At 36.0% G+C, this 13,813-nt stretch overlaps 1 protein-coding gene across 1 annotated transcript in view; it reads right to left on the reverse strand.

Annotated features, from left to right (window-relative positions):
* The window catches only part of LOC137397321 (abnormal spindle-like microcephaly-associated protein homolog), a 60,041-nt gene that overhangs the window by 32,287 nt on the left and 13,941 nt on the right, over positions 1-13,813 (reverse strand). Inside the window, exons 8-14 of the mRNA XM_068083612.1 lie at positions 13,040-13,180; positions 8,416-8,515; positions 6,155-6,489; positions 3,153-3,269; positions 2,224-2,335; positions 1,678-1,784; positions 1,366-1,496 (exon numbers count right to left, since the gene is read on the reverse strand). Of these exons, the coding sequence (XP_067939713.1) occupies positions 1,366-1,496; positions 1,678-1,784; positions 2,224-2,335; positions 3,153-3,269; positions 6,155-6,489; positions 8,416-8,515; positions 13,040-13,180 (1,043 nt within the window). The remainder of the gene's footprint in view (positions 1-1,365; positions 1,497-1,677; positions 1,785-2,223; positions 2,336-3,152; positions 3,270-6,154; positions 6,490-8,415; positions 8,516-13,039; positions 13,181-13,813) is intronic.

A 13,813-nucleotide genomic window follows, 5' to 3' on the forward strand; every position in this document is an offset into this window, starting at 1 on the left:
TTAAATTAATTAAAAGTGATCATCATTATAATTCAACTATTTCAGTTGCTGACAAAAAAATCATGTTAGCATAAAACAAGAAATATCAGGAATTATGTTACTTTTTTAGATATAATTGAATAATAGTGAGTTTGATTGAATGATTAATAAAACCGCAAATACAATTGCTGTTAGGTTTCCCTTTGCTATTTGTTCCCTGAGTTCACTGATAATGCTTGTCAGCTTGAACTCATGTCACAAGTCATTATCATCTTTGATTGTTTCACTAAAATAGGGTCGGTTAAATTGTCACACAGTTATCCATGAAGAGACTATCTTCTCGGCTACACATTTATAGAATGGAGTAATACCGCTAGCACATTCTCAATAGGGTGTCTGAAACTTAGCACAACAGAGTAAGAGAAAACAATTCCAACTAATGGCAAATATCTACAAAAATTCTCCTCTAGTTCTTCAAGAGACCTTGTGTATTCATCAACTGGCGTGTAACAAATACTGTAGACTAACTAGCTAGTCTTTCTCTATTAGCTCTTTGTGTACCACAAGCTGTATAGTGCGGCTCGACGCAGCATAGGCGTATGGCCAAGAGCGGCATGGTGCAGACTTCAGCAGGCTTTGTACAAAGCATTTCTGATTAGTTAGTTCTAATAACGAATTGTTCGATCATATCTGTACTTAAACGAAAGGAAACACTCATCTGCATGTGTTGAAAATATGTTTACATCCCAAGCGTAGTTTTGCTTTGCAAAAAACTCAATTTTTTATCACAATTTCTTCTTAGCAAAGACCGGTCCTGCCAGATGCATTACAGCTACAGGGTCACTACTGGTAGACTAATGCACTTCGGGTAATTTTTTATTTAACAATATTTAACTGCTGAAAGTAATTACGTTACTTTTAGCAGTCATAATAATTCCGTAAGCTATAATAATATTGATAACTCATCCAACTTGTCACGCTCACAGAAGTGGTGGAAATGGCCGAAAAAGTGTCCAACTCATTCTGCAACACATTTATGATAATAGCTGATGTAAAATTTTATGCTTAATAATTTGGTACTAAAATATTTTCCTAATAGATCCTGTGATTCAAAAGTTATGACAGTTTATGTGCTTTATATGTCAATTATTAGGTTTTAACAAATACGTTATTATGTCTCTGTAAAAAATTAATTTGGTAGGATCTAGCACAAATGCCTACCAATGAAAATTTTTTAGATATTAAGCTAAAAAAGAAGGCCAGTAGTTGGGTAACTAGACGATACCATTAATAAGTGCATAAGACTATATAAGACTATTATATACATAACATTTATCGTCACTATATTAATATATCAGAGCCACTAACGCTACACGGGTCACCAACCTGAAATAGGGTGACAGCACGCTGTCGTAGAATATTCAGTTTCCTCACAGCCGTATAGTTACGGAGAGACATGTATTCCTTGCTCGGGGCCTTTTGTACCTTAGCGCTGCTTGTAAGCAATAATGTCTCATCTAAATAAAGTACACAATAAAGAAGTTCCAGAACTGTTTGGAGCATAGGTTTGAAGAGATAAATGTCATCAGAAGCATTTTTTTACTGTATTTCATTGGAACATTTATCAAGATGAATAATTGAAACAGTCATGAGAATATAAATCCAAAAAGTTCATCAATGACCAAAACAAGCACCTACCCGGGCTGTCACCGGCTGATTTCTGACAAGTGTCAGTTTCAGGTAAAGTAGGTATGAGCAGGTAGTTTATCCATCTGGTGAATCCTCTTTCCTGTTTCTCTCTCCATCTACATGACGGATAATAAATACTATAAAGGCCTACAGCAGTGAGTTATTTAGATAATTGCGGAATTGTCCACACAATACAGCTGGTATCAGAAGACAATTTCAACATAATGATGATACCACATTCAACTGCACTCATTTACCAATTTTAATGCTTTGAGAATCTTTTGACATTGTATGTTGTCATATGTTAAAAATTACATCAGATATAGTCAAATATTTATCTAAATTTTATGTCCTTTTTACAGAGTAACATGTCAAGTGATCCTAAGCATAGATCTGACACTATCACTATCTGACATATCTATCATAAAATCCAAGCAACAGAGTAAGCAGACGTAGACCTCGCAATACCAGGTAGCACAAAGCAATAGGAAGCACAACCTTGAGATTAGAATATTCCCACAGTTAATATCAACCGAACATAATCATGTTTCTTACCTGTCGTCATAGAAACGGTTCCTCATAACATATGGCAGCGTCTGCCGGATGGATGAAGATTGATTAGGAGCTTTAAGGAGGAGAGTCTTCATGGGCATGGCCCTCCTAACGACTGCAACAAATTCACAGGCTAAACTTATCTGTTGCTGACACAAGCCTGTACCATACTTATATTAATTTTTTAATTATTATTAAATAACCAAGAATTAAAAATCAGCACTTTTATTTCTTGCATGTCAGAGCTTGTATTATCTTTCAAACAAAGACCAATATACTCCTCTCAACTAAAACTACTATCTAACTAGACTGTAACTGAAACAAACAGACAAATAATTGCTTGTGAAATCTCTTTGTTAGCATATAAAGGAAATGCAAATGAATGACATGGGTGAGTTGCAGCAGTGAGGCATTTTTATTTTTAAAGTGAATTTGATTAGAGAACTTCAATTAGAGAACAATGGAATAACTGCACGAGCCATTTAGGAACTTTAAGAACCAGATGTATACTATTGTTCTTCATGAATAGACTTTCTAGTAAAAACATCATTTTATTAAAGATGAACTGGCATAAAACTTTAGTAGAAAGTATCGGTATTTTTCTATCATTTGCAATTTTTTTAATGTTTGAGGTGATTTGACCGACTAGATGTTTTAATATTAAAATCGATAAAACTTGATAACGGATAAAACGCTCAGTAGTTCAGAATAATTGTAAACATACTGACTCTTGGTGCGTTATTGGCACCTGACGATCTCTCTATACACACCGGACTACCATGGGACTAGTTAATATAACATACTTTTTGCAAAAATAAAGTTTATGGCACCACTGATCCAAGCTAAGCGTTTATATGACTGAGTCTGTGTTACTAACAAGTTTGAAATAACTGATAATATACAAGGACTGACAACTCTAAATAACTCCGTACCTTTAGTTTCTGTCCGAGTCTTCTTCCTACAGGACAGCTTAGAGAACTTCTCTGGAGTTGTCATTCTCTCTCGTGACTTCCTCTTGCTTCCAATATGTTCAGGCGCAGGCTGATTGTCTGAAATACATCATCACAATTATTTATACATATTACTTTATTAGCAATAATTTAATTTTAAACAGAAACGTTTTCCACATAATGCAATATAATGCTAAGCGAGAAACATAAAGCAACAGAAGTTCAGCAGCAAGCCGATAAAACAAATAATTGGTTAGCCATATAGTGTTTAAAATGCTTTTCTCTGTTATAAGAACGGTTATTAGCTGGAACATTGTTAAAGCGCATCAATTATATCAGTACATTTATCATATATTTCAGGACATCAGAGTCTTGGCTTCTGAATGAGCCTATATGCAATACACAAAGAATAATAGAACTATGAAAAACAGCCTGTCAAAAGTATGTCCTGCAATAAAAAAACACTTGGTTGTGGTTCCCACAATGTCATGTCATAATTAGCATCTAGCCTTAGGTCGTCCATCCCTTTCGCTGCCATTGAGGCTACACTTTTCTGTGACAATCGGTGCTGTTAAACCCAAAGAACGCTAATAATAAACTAGGATTCTAGATAACCAACAATGCCCGGGAATCGTGCTAACGCCCAACCAATACAAACATATGTTCTGGGTTAATAGATTTCGGATGATTGCTAGAGTTTGCTTTTTCATCCTTTTATTCATTTTAAACATTTATAGTAATTATTATCACATCGTTTTATATGATGGCATTGTTTGTCTCATACAAAAATGCAGAGGAAATCGTCGTTGATATAAGTAATGAAATCACATCGATTAAATTGTGACCTGCAGTGGCGTGGCCCTAGGGCTATATGTAAATTGCACTTTCGCGAGATCACGCAATGCTTGAAATTAATTAGTCTCAGTCGTGCCCTCAACATCACAATAAAAAGAGAGGGCTAGTGCATAATATCATCGGGAAAACATAGTATGGTGCTTGGAATCTGAGCTATTTACTGTATCACAGAAATAATCGGTACATGGAGAGTTAACGAAACCGATTCCTTCGTCATTTACATTGGTTCTGGAGTTGTCCTACCTTCACCTGCCACTATCGTCATTATCGTAGTTGATAAATAAGCGGTAAGAGCACACAAAACTGAATATGAAAATTGTGAAATCATAATTTGTGAGCCTATACCATTGAACATTTCTGTCGTAGAGCTCTGGGGAAATCTTACAAACACCAACCAATGTCTGTCTCACCATGTCAAACAATGGCTCATTTGAAAGCCAAGATATTGAAGAACCTGAATAAGCTAAAACAGTACTGATACAATTGATGTGCTTTAAAGCACATCAATTACATAATTTTTTTGTTGTTTATTTCAATACATCAGAGTCTTGGCTTTCGAATGAGCTATTGTTTGCCATGGTGAGACAGACATTGGTTGGTGTTTATAGGATTTTCCCAGAGCTCTACCCCGAAAAAGTTTACTGGCGTAGTTTCGAAAATTGTGACGCCACAATTCTCATATTCGTTGTTGTGTGCTCTTACCGCTTATTTTTCAACTACGATAATGACGATAATGGCAGGCAAAGGTAGGACAACTCCAGAGAACAAATGAAGATGACAAAGGAATCAGTGTCATTAGTTCTCCATATACATATTATTTCTATGATAAGTACCTCAGACTCCAAGAACCATACTATATTTTCCTGATGATATTATGCACTAGCTCTTTATTTTTAATGTGATGTTGAGGGTGACGACTGAGACTAATTAATTTCAAGCATTACATGATTTCGCGAAAGTGTGATTGACATTTAGTCCTAGGGCCACGCAACCGCAAGTCATAATTTAATCGATGTCATTTTATTACCTTTATCAACGACAGTACATTTATTGAAGCATAATTAATTAACCCAGAATCTGTGTTTGTATTGGTCGGGCGTTAGCACGATCCCGGGCATTGTTGATTATCTAGAATATTATTAGCGCTCTCCGGGTTTAACAGCACCGATTGTCACAGAAAAACGCAGCCTCAATGGCAACGAAAGGAATCGACGACCTAAGGCTAAATGAGAATTATGACGTCCCATTTTGAGTACCTGAACCAAGTGGTTTTTTTGCAGGACATACTTTTGACATCCTGTTTTTTATAGTTCTATTATTCTTTGTGTATTGAATATAGGCTCATTCGAAAGCCAAGACGCTGATGTACTGAAATATATGATAAAAAATTATGTAATTTATGTGCTTTAAAAGAGCTACCAATTAAGTTTTCAGAATAATTGTAAAGGTTTTGAATTATTTGCTCAAATAATTCAATTTGTTCATATCACATAGGTTATAATTAGTTAAAAACCTTTAACTACCTTTTAAAAAATGAGGACACAAAAACCAGAAAAGATCTTGAAACCTTTAATTGAAGTAAAATAAACATTTAGCTTAGGCAGAGTAAGATTCCAAGGTTTGTAAAGATCATTTTTTTGGAATAAGATATGCTGGAATACGATGTAGATTTCTAGAGACGACAGCCTTAGACAAGGTAACCTCTATTTTAAAACAACTTAATGTTCACTCTATTGTGAGAACCATTGAGAAGATACCAACGAAGGAACCATAGAATGATGAAGCAGTGTTATGAATATTAAAAATTCTCTTATAGCCATTCCTAAAACATGAACTTAGTGCTTATAACACCCTGACAGTGTTTACTAGTATGTCATATCACACCTTTGTGTATATCATAAATTAATTTTTAAACCATTGCATAATAGGTTGCCACTGTACAGGAGAGTTCAGAGTTGCCTGAGAGGCTTGAGAAATGCAAGAGTGCATATAAAAGCATTGTGAGAGAGTTTGAGCAACACTGAACATGCCGCAGTGCGAATTAGATTCAGAAACTCGACTCGAAATAATTGAACTTATCTGAAGAACAGATATACTCTATGACTCGAGCCTGTCCTTAACGAACTTACCAGCTGCCGGCGGACTGTCGTCCTCTACAGACTTCGATGGTACCTGAGGCACTTGAGACTTTGGCTGTATGAAAGTCACTGATTGTACCCTGGGCTTATGAGGTATTTCAATATCAGTTTTTGGTTCAGTATTTGATTGCATTTGAGGTGACGACTGTAATCGGGCTTGAGGCTGAATCGTTACATAACTTCCGTCTTTCTCTGGAGAGTCAGGTTCGACTAAACCACTAGTGGATAAAGGAACGCACTCGAACGGTGAAGAGGCTATGATAGTTTCCTCTGTGATAGTAGGAGTATTCGACATGGTTGGTTCATCAAGAGCAAACGTTGATCGTCTGCAAATGGCATGAGGTACAATGAAGAAGGAATGTACAACACTTACTTATCCAAGACCAATGTTCACTGCTCCTACTTACTGCTTAATATACTATGACTTTGAGACTTGATGTACTTAGAATTACTCAACATATGATCACCTCAGCATACAAATTTTACAACATACCATTGCTAAGTTTACAAACAGTAATCGGATGCGACACCACCCCCTCCTTCCTATATGGTGCTGAAATGCCATTTGCCACAGCTGTGTAGCTCCCATTCTGTTGTGATTCAATGTTGCTGTTTGAAACAAAATACCCAGGGCGATGCGCCAACTCTGTGCAATGACAATGACCTTAGCAACTGATGGCGCGACACTTGAGCATGCGCATAGGTCTTGATTAAAGATTCAACCTTGACATTAGGCGTCACACAATCATCGCTCTAATATAGCGCCTTATGGAAACAGGATCTGCTTGTCAGCCCAGAGTGATGCTTCAGTACTGGCGCACTCAGGTGTCACTACACTATCGCTGTATGGAAGCTTAGTAAATGTATAAGTTGAGTAAATATCCCGTTCCACACTGAAGGAACTTGCAATATAGGCCTATGACACTTAAAATTTCTTGAAATATTAGTTTTATAAGGAGCTGATGAAAAAATTAAAAATGTTAAGTAACAAAATGAAATGCATAAGAAAATTTACCTCACATTAAACCTAAGGCTATGTTAAAGTAAATCACATTTCATACTTCTCCCCCTAAACCTAAAGCAATGTTAATGTTAGTTACTACCTCTGAACCTAAGCACAGGCAAGCCTACACGTCCGTTTCCATATTCCTGCGATAAACTGGCAATAAAAACCTGCATTAAACAACCATTATTTCAATTTATTTTATACGAAGCATCATGTTGTATAAATAATTGGTTCTAATGTTATGTGGAATTAATTACCCTAAAACCTTTACCTAATCGCCATGGCGCTGTATTTTTCAACCTTTCCACTATAGTGACGGTCTATTAGAGGTGCCATTCAAATAGAGGGTGGTGCTTTATTTTTTGACTAACTGGTCAGATTTTGGGATGATAAATTTACCTTTTAACACGAGAAGCGATGTTAATGCCACCTATATTTTGCACTCTTCCTCAGGCAGAGCGACATTAATGTCGTCGGTGTCAAGATTTTTGCTGAACCATTTTTCATAAATGTAGGAGTATCAGAGCGAGCTAAACAAGGAATTACTTTGAGAGAAACATATTAGACTGATACAATTATTTCTTATTTCAATGGTGATGCTTTTAAAGTTCTGCGGAAAAAACTGAAGATTTTTAAAGAGTTAAAAATGGACTTCAATACATCGTAAAAATGGCTGCTATTACGTCGTACGCGGTTACTGAACAGTATTCTTATCATTTATTTAAACGTTTAGTCTTCAGGTCAGGTTGTAATCCCCATTATGGACAAATCCTAGCAACTTTGAATCCGAGTAGTTATGTAGTTATGATGATTGATCTTCTCAAGTATGCCACCACTAAAACCATAGCAGCAACAGCAACAACGAAAGAATTAATTATTATTGATGTAATCAATAATGTAGTCATGTTTAATGTCATTTTCTGAGAATTTTCTATTTATCACTTTTTCTACTGGTATTATGAGTTCATAAAGATAAAAAATAACAAATGTCAACACTGGCGGTTAAATAGAGGTGTTACAGTATCTGCAGTATTTATACAGGAGTTATGTGCTACAATTTAAACGAATTATTGTGTATTTTATGGATTTATTTGTGCCAACATGCGGTTAGGATAACATACATAAAAATTTAACTATGAAGGCATTTTTTTATATATCACCTAAGCAGTACTATAGCTCTGTGATCAAGAACCGGCAACTCCTCAAGAGTTCATATTATTCATCTGCCACATTTGCATTTCCTTACCTGATCTCTTCACTGGAAAGCTGCCTAGCCTTAAACTCCATGGCAAGTTCCTTGACAGGGGTGGGTGGTCCTATATCATCTAACGTACATTCTTTACTTTCTGCAAAATATATTTTTTAAGAATTGCAAACAAAAGGAAAGTTCACAGAGATAAATTGGTCATTAAATGTTAATATGAGTGGCAGAAGGAAATGTATTGCTAAACAAGTGAATAATTACGCAATTGCTAAATGAAGTTGAAAATCAGGGAACAGGCAGAACAGTACGATAACTGTTATCGTTGATGGCATGACTTTTATATCTATACAACAGTTAACCTTTGCTACTAGTTAACTATAGTATAACAAATGACAGTCCTGTGGGTCGTAAGAGATCATCAGGTGTAATAACTATGTGCACAATTATTCCTAGATGTGAATAGGTGGTTGACACTTGACTGGGAATCTGAATGTCAGGGTTCAGTTCCCTTGCAGGGCGATCTTTTTCCCTAGCGCTCTTAGCGTGGCTTCAGACAAACGGAAGACACGGCTCTTATTATAGTAAAGATTACTATTATTACTAATATTATCAGTTACTTGAGCCATTTAAAATTACTTTATTCGAATGCCTCATGATTTTTAAAATCAATGATGGAGCTCATTCTGATTAGTCAACGTTGTAAGTTCATTTGTTTATATAAACTACTCATTTGAGAATTTTGTTAGCCTCACTCGAGTTCAACTGTTACGAGTTCAACTGTTACGAATGAGTGACTAAGCATTTTCAACAACATTGAAGATGAGCTTTCATAAAATATTGGTAGACTTTATCGTAATGTATCGGTATCTTTCTACCCTTCCTTTGATCTGATTGACAGGATGTTTCAAAATGAAAATCGACTATCAAACTTGATCACAGTTAAAACGCTCAAATCAAGGGCAAGTGCAATTACGATGTCTATAGATGCAACGAGACAGACAGAATAAAGACGTGTAACACTGAAACTTGAACGCAATAGCCAATATCGGTGACATCATTTTGCACGTATTTTTCTTCTGAGCGTTTTCACTATGATCAAGTTTTAATATTAAAAGATCCTGGCAGTCAGATCATCTCCAACACCCGAAACAATCGCAAATGATAGAAAAATACCAATACTTTCTGATAACCAGTCAACAAAAATTTGGTGCAAGTTTATCTTAGATAGTTATTGTTTTTGTATGTTTTTCTTCATATGCTGCCAACAGTGTTCAGACTTGATCGTATGCTGCCAACAGAGTGTTCAGACTTCTAGGACAGCTTTAAAAGTATTAGAAAGAACTGGCTATCATAAAGTTGCCGAGGCTGAATGCAGGTTCAACCCGAAGCTGATAAAGCTCTACTCATAGTGACTGCCAAATAAGGTTGTTGTTCTTAGAGATTTCATAATACCGAGGCCAACAGGAAGGGTTTGCGACAGAAGCGCCTCGTCGCCATAGATGTGAATCAACGTTGATGCCAGTACAACGCTGGTGTGAGGTGAACACATACCAGATTAAAGATGTGGTTGCATCAAAAAGGTCGATTTAATGAAATTAAGATCAATAAAAGGCTAAAACATCAGCTACAATTTGATGTCATTTTTGTCTTTGTAGACCAATCCTGTCCAGAGATACATGCGTTTAAATGAGGCCATTGTTTAAAAAGCTCACATTCCAGCAGGTGCTTCATTCGTGACGTAACTAGAGATACATCTGAAAAGAGTCCACGAGCGATAAATATAAGGTCGCTTCATTAGCCAATCATCAGCACGAAATTTTTACATAGGTCGTAATAAATGTTATTACTCGTAAAACGCGTTGTCTGTGATCTCAAATTTAGGGATTTTACTCTATTATTAAATCGCATGGTCATCGATATTTACTAAAATAATTAACATCATTACTTTAATGAATTACTCGATCGACACATTTTATTGACGAACAACAGAATTGTAAAAATTGCTGTAAAGTTACTGCGAAGGTGACTCCGATTTTTCTGGGCATCAGGTGGTTAAAGTGCTACGGAGGAAGATCGGAGAATGGAGGTAAATTTATCTTTTACTTTGAGTCTCCTATAGAGTTTCCTGTTGAGTTTACATTCAGATTATATTTCCCTGTTAGAGGTTCTAATGTAATTTCCTGCGCGTGCGAGATAAGTATGTACAGTGAGTTCTTGACGGCTTCTTTTTAATCCATAGCATCTAGCAATACAATGGCTTAGATTGATGAATATACTAAAGGTAATATTTTTAGTACTCATTAATACATGTACTAATTAATAAAACTATAACTTTTTGCTATTACCAATCATCGTTTTATAACTTTTTATCGTTTCAACTAACTAAATTTGCTTCCAATTTTCTTTGGCAGTTTTTGCTAGTAAATTAGATTTATGATTTGACTTTAGATGTTCACTTCTCACTTGTAGAAAGTGAAGAAAATCGATTGATCAATTTAGATCTTTAACTTCCAGAACCAAAGCTTCGAATCGTTGGCTTGGCGTACTTATGATTTTGTTGAACAGTTATTCATTTTTAAAATTACACTCGCAGTCTATCTAACTCCCAATTTAAAAGCTTTCAGTAAATATCCGTTAGAATGACATATCTATGAATGACATATATTTGTTGCATTTGTTTTATTGATTACAGGATGTTTATGTGGTCCCACCAGCCAAAGCAGCTTTGTCAGTGTAGAAACTGCCATAAATGGGAAAGAGAGACTTGAATGTGTGCTGCATAAACCATGATGTTTTGTTTGAGTTTGCTGCAGTAGATGAATTTGTCTTATTGTATCAGCTGAAACTATGTGAGTGGCCACAAACTTGGATTATGAATAGATATTTTTAAATAAAATCTTTATGCCAAGATGAAACTTTTTTGCTTGTAAAAATTATGTAATAAAATAAAATATTGTTGAAGATAATGCAAAACATGATTTGCGAAACATTGAATATATCATAGCCTGTTGACACCTGTTCTGAAATCTTTTCTGATAGATGGATTTATGAAGTACAATCAGAGCTGCATATGGGCAGGCACTTTTACATAGCTCGATCATTTGTTTAGTACTTGAATCAACTAATCAAATGTGACCAGTGAATTTTTTTCTACACATTGATACCAATAAGGACTCGATAAAGTTGTGAGTCGACTATACAATTTTACTTACGGTAGTAAGAAACTAGCTTTCGGTGTGGACAATGATATACAGTCCCCCACCCTAGGATAGGCGACGGGCATAATGTGGGCGGGGCTTTTGAGAGGCTGTGTATCATTAGTGTGGGTAGCGACGAAAGACGCTTATATGACAAGTTTTTAATATTCCTTGTTTGAGGCCTTAAAGACATTGGTAATAATGTATGTGGATTTAAAATTTTATTTTAGCCAACACGAGCAAATACAAGATAAATTATATGCCAATAGAGCTGCTTAGGACTAGACTTTTACTGCAATAGCCGATGTGAATACGAGAGATAGAGATAGGTTGTATCACGCGTTACATCATTTTGGGCAAGTCTGGGGATGTTTTTTTGGCCAGAGCATTTTTACCCCGATCGAATTTTTTCGATTTTAATCTTCAAATATCTTGACAATGAGATCGTCTAGCACAACAAATAACATCAACTGATAGACAAAGAAAAATACTTTCTTTTAAAATCAACTCAAATTTGACACAACCACATCTTCAAGTATTCTCGACAATTCCAAGACCACTCGGAGAACAACTCCGAGTTCACTAGTGTGAATAGATGTCAAGGATTGCATATCCTTACCCAATCACCAGAGTTTTTCACACATGCTTAGCAATGAGCTTACGGAATTCAAATATCCCCCGGTTGTCAATATTTATGGTAGAAACTATGTCCTTTACTTGTCCATTACCTTTTAAAAGTAAATTTGATTTGAAAATACAATTTATATATATTTTATAAGCTTTTCATTAAATAAATAGTACAGTGGATCCTCAATGCTCGACATCCTCCATACTTGAACAATTCGGTCCATCAAAAAAATCTTAGAAAATGCATCAAAATTCGAACAGATTACAAGAGTTAAATTAGCTGAGTCAAGCTAGAGAATGCTGAGCGATAGCGAAAAGAGCCGAGTCGAATTCACTCCCCGACCATTTGGTAAGCGTCTCTTTGACTCAGATCGTTGGCGGAGTTAGATGTACGACGAGTTCGTTTGAGATTTTTTGTTAGTTTTTTCACTATTAGCCTCTAATCATTGCTTCAGAGAGAGACGATAATAAAGGGAAGGCAAAAATTAAAACAGCGAGGACAACTATTCAACTGAAAAAGAAAATAATCGCAAAAAATGAAAACGGTGTTGAGTAGGCGATCTCACCTCGCAGAATGGAATGAAGGAATTATCCATTTCATCCATGGGAAAGTGATAAAGAAAGCTGATGCTGGGAGTGACAGTGATTGCTAAGCAAAAGCCTCCGATAGTTACTATGGGTACTTTCTCGTAACGATGACAGCGGATTAAAATACTTAAAGTTGTTTCTTATGAAAAAATAGGTTTCGAAGAAACTGCTGGTCGACGACCAAATCTGAACGAGTTATGGTTGAGAGCCGAGGTTCCGCTGCATATAAAAGTCCAAATTAATGCTCATCTTACCAGACCTATCACCAGAGCTCGGAGTGATAGAAATGCTCCCTGTCAGGCATTTTCTCTGGTTAGAATGAGAAAGAGCGGCTCGAAGGGGAGTCATGAAAGCCTTCGGAGTCATCTGCAGCGGTCTGAGCCCTGGTGAGCTCACTAAAGTATAACACATTCACCAGTTAAACTGTGAGTGAGAGAAAACAACTACTAAAGTCTTGGGTAATGCTAAGTGACTTGTTTGAAACAATCCGTTAATATTAAGTTATTACTAGTGCTGGGATGATATTAAAAATTTGTTTCGGTACGATATGATGGCATAGCCAACCGATATATCGAATATGTTATTCGGAGTTGTCTACCTGCCAGAAAAAGCTGCCATGAGAGAACAACTCCCTAACGAGTCCATGTACCAGTATAATTATTTGAAGAATCGGGTATCAAATCGAGTAGAATAAATATTATGGTCGATATCGTCAAATATCGACGATACCCGATATTTCGATATGGGCAGAAAGCACTCGATAAGGTCGGTATCAGAAAGTGGTATCGACGGTATACCGAAATATCGTAATATCGTCCAAGCACTGGTTATTACAGGCTATTACAAATGTGTATTCCATAAAACCTCTATTTGAATGCCACCTTTAATTGAACACCACCATCGTTACACTACCCTAGGACACTTATATTTCGCTAGTATTTAGTTTCGTGAGTAGCTCACAGAGTAAAACCTCGAAGCAACTTAATTTCGCAGCTCTGATGAGTGCGAAAATATAGTGATGTGAAAAT

This window comes from Watersipora subatra, chromosome 5 (assembly GCF_963576615.1).
Source record: "Watersipora subatra chromosome 5, tzWatSuba1.1, whole genome shotgun sequence".
NCBI classification, from domain to species: Eukaryota; Metazoa; Bryozoa; class Gymnolaemata; order Cheilostomatida; family Watersiporidae; genus Watersipora; species Watersipora subatra.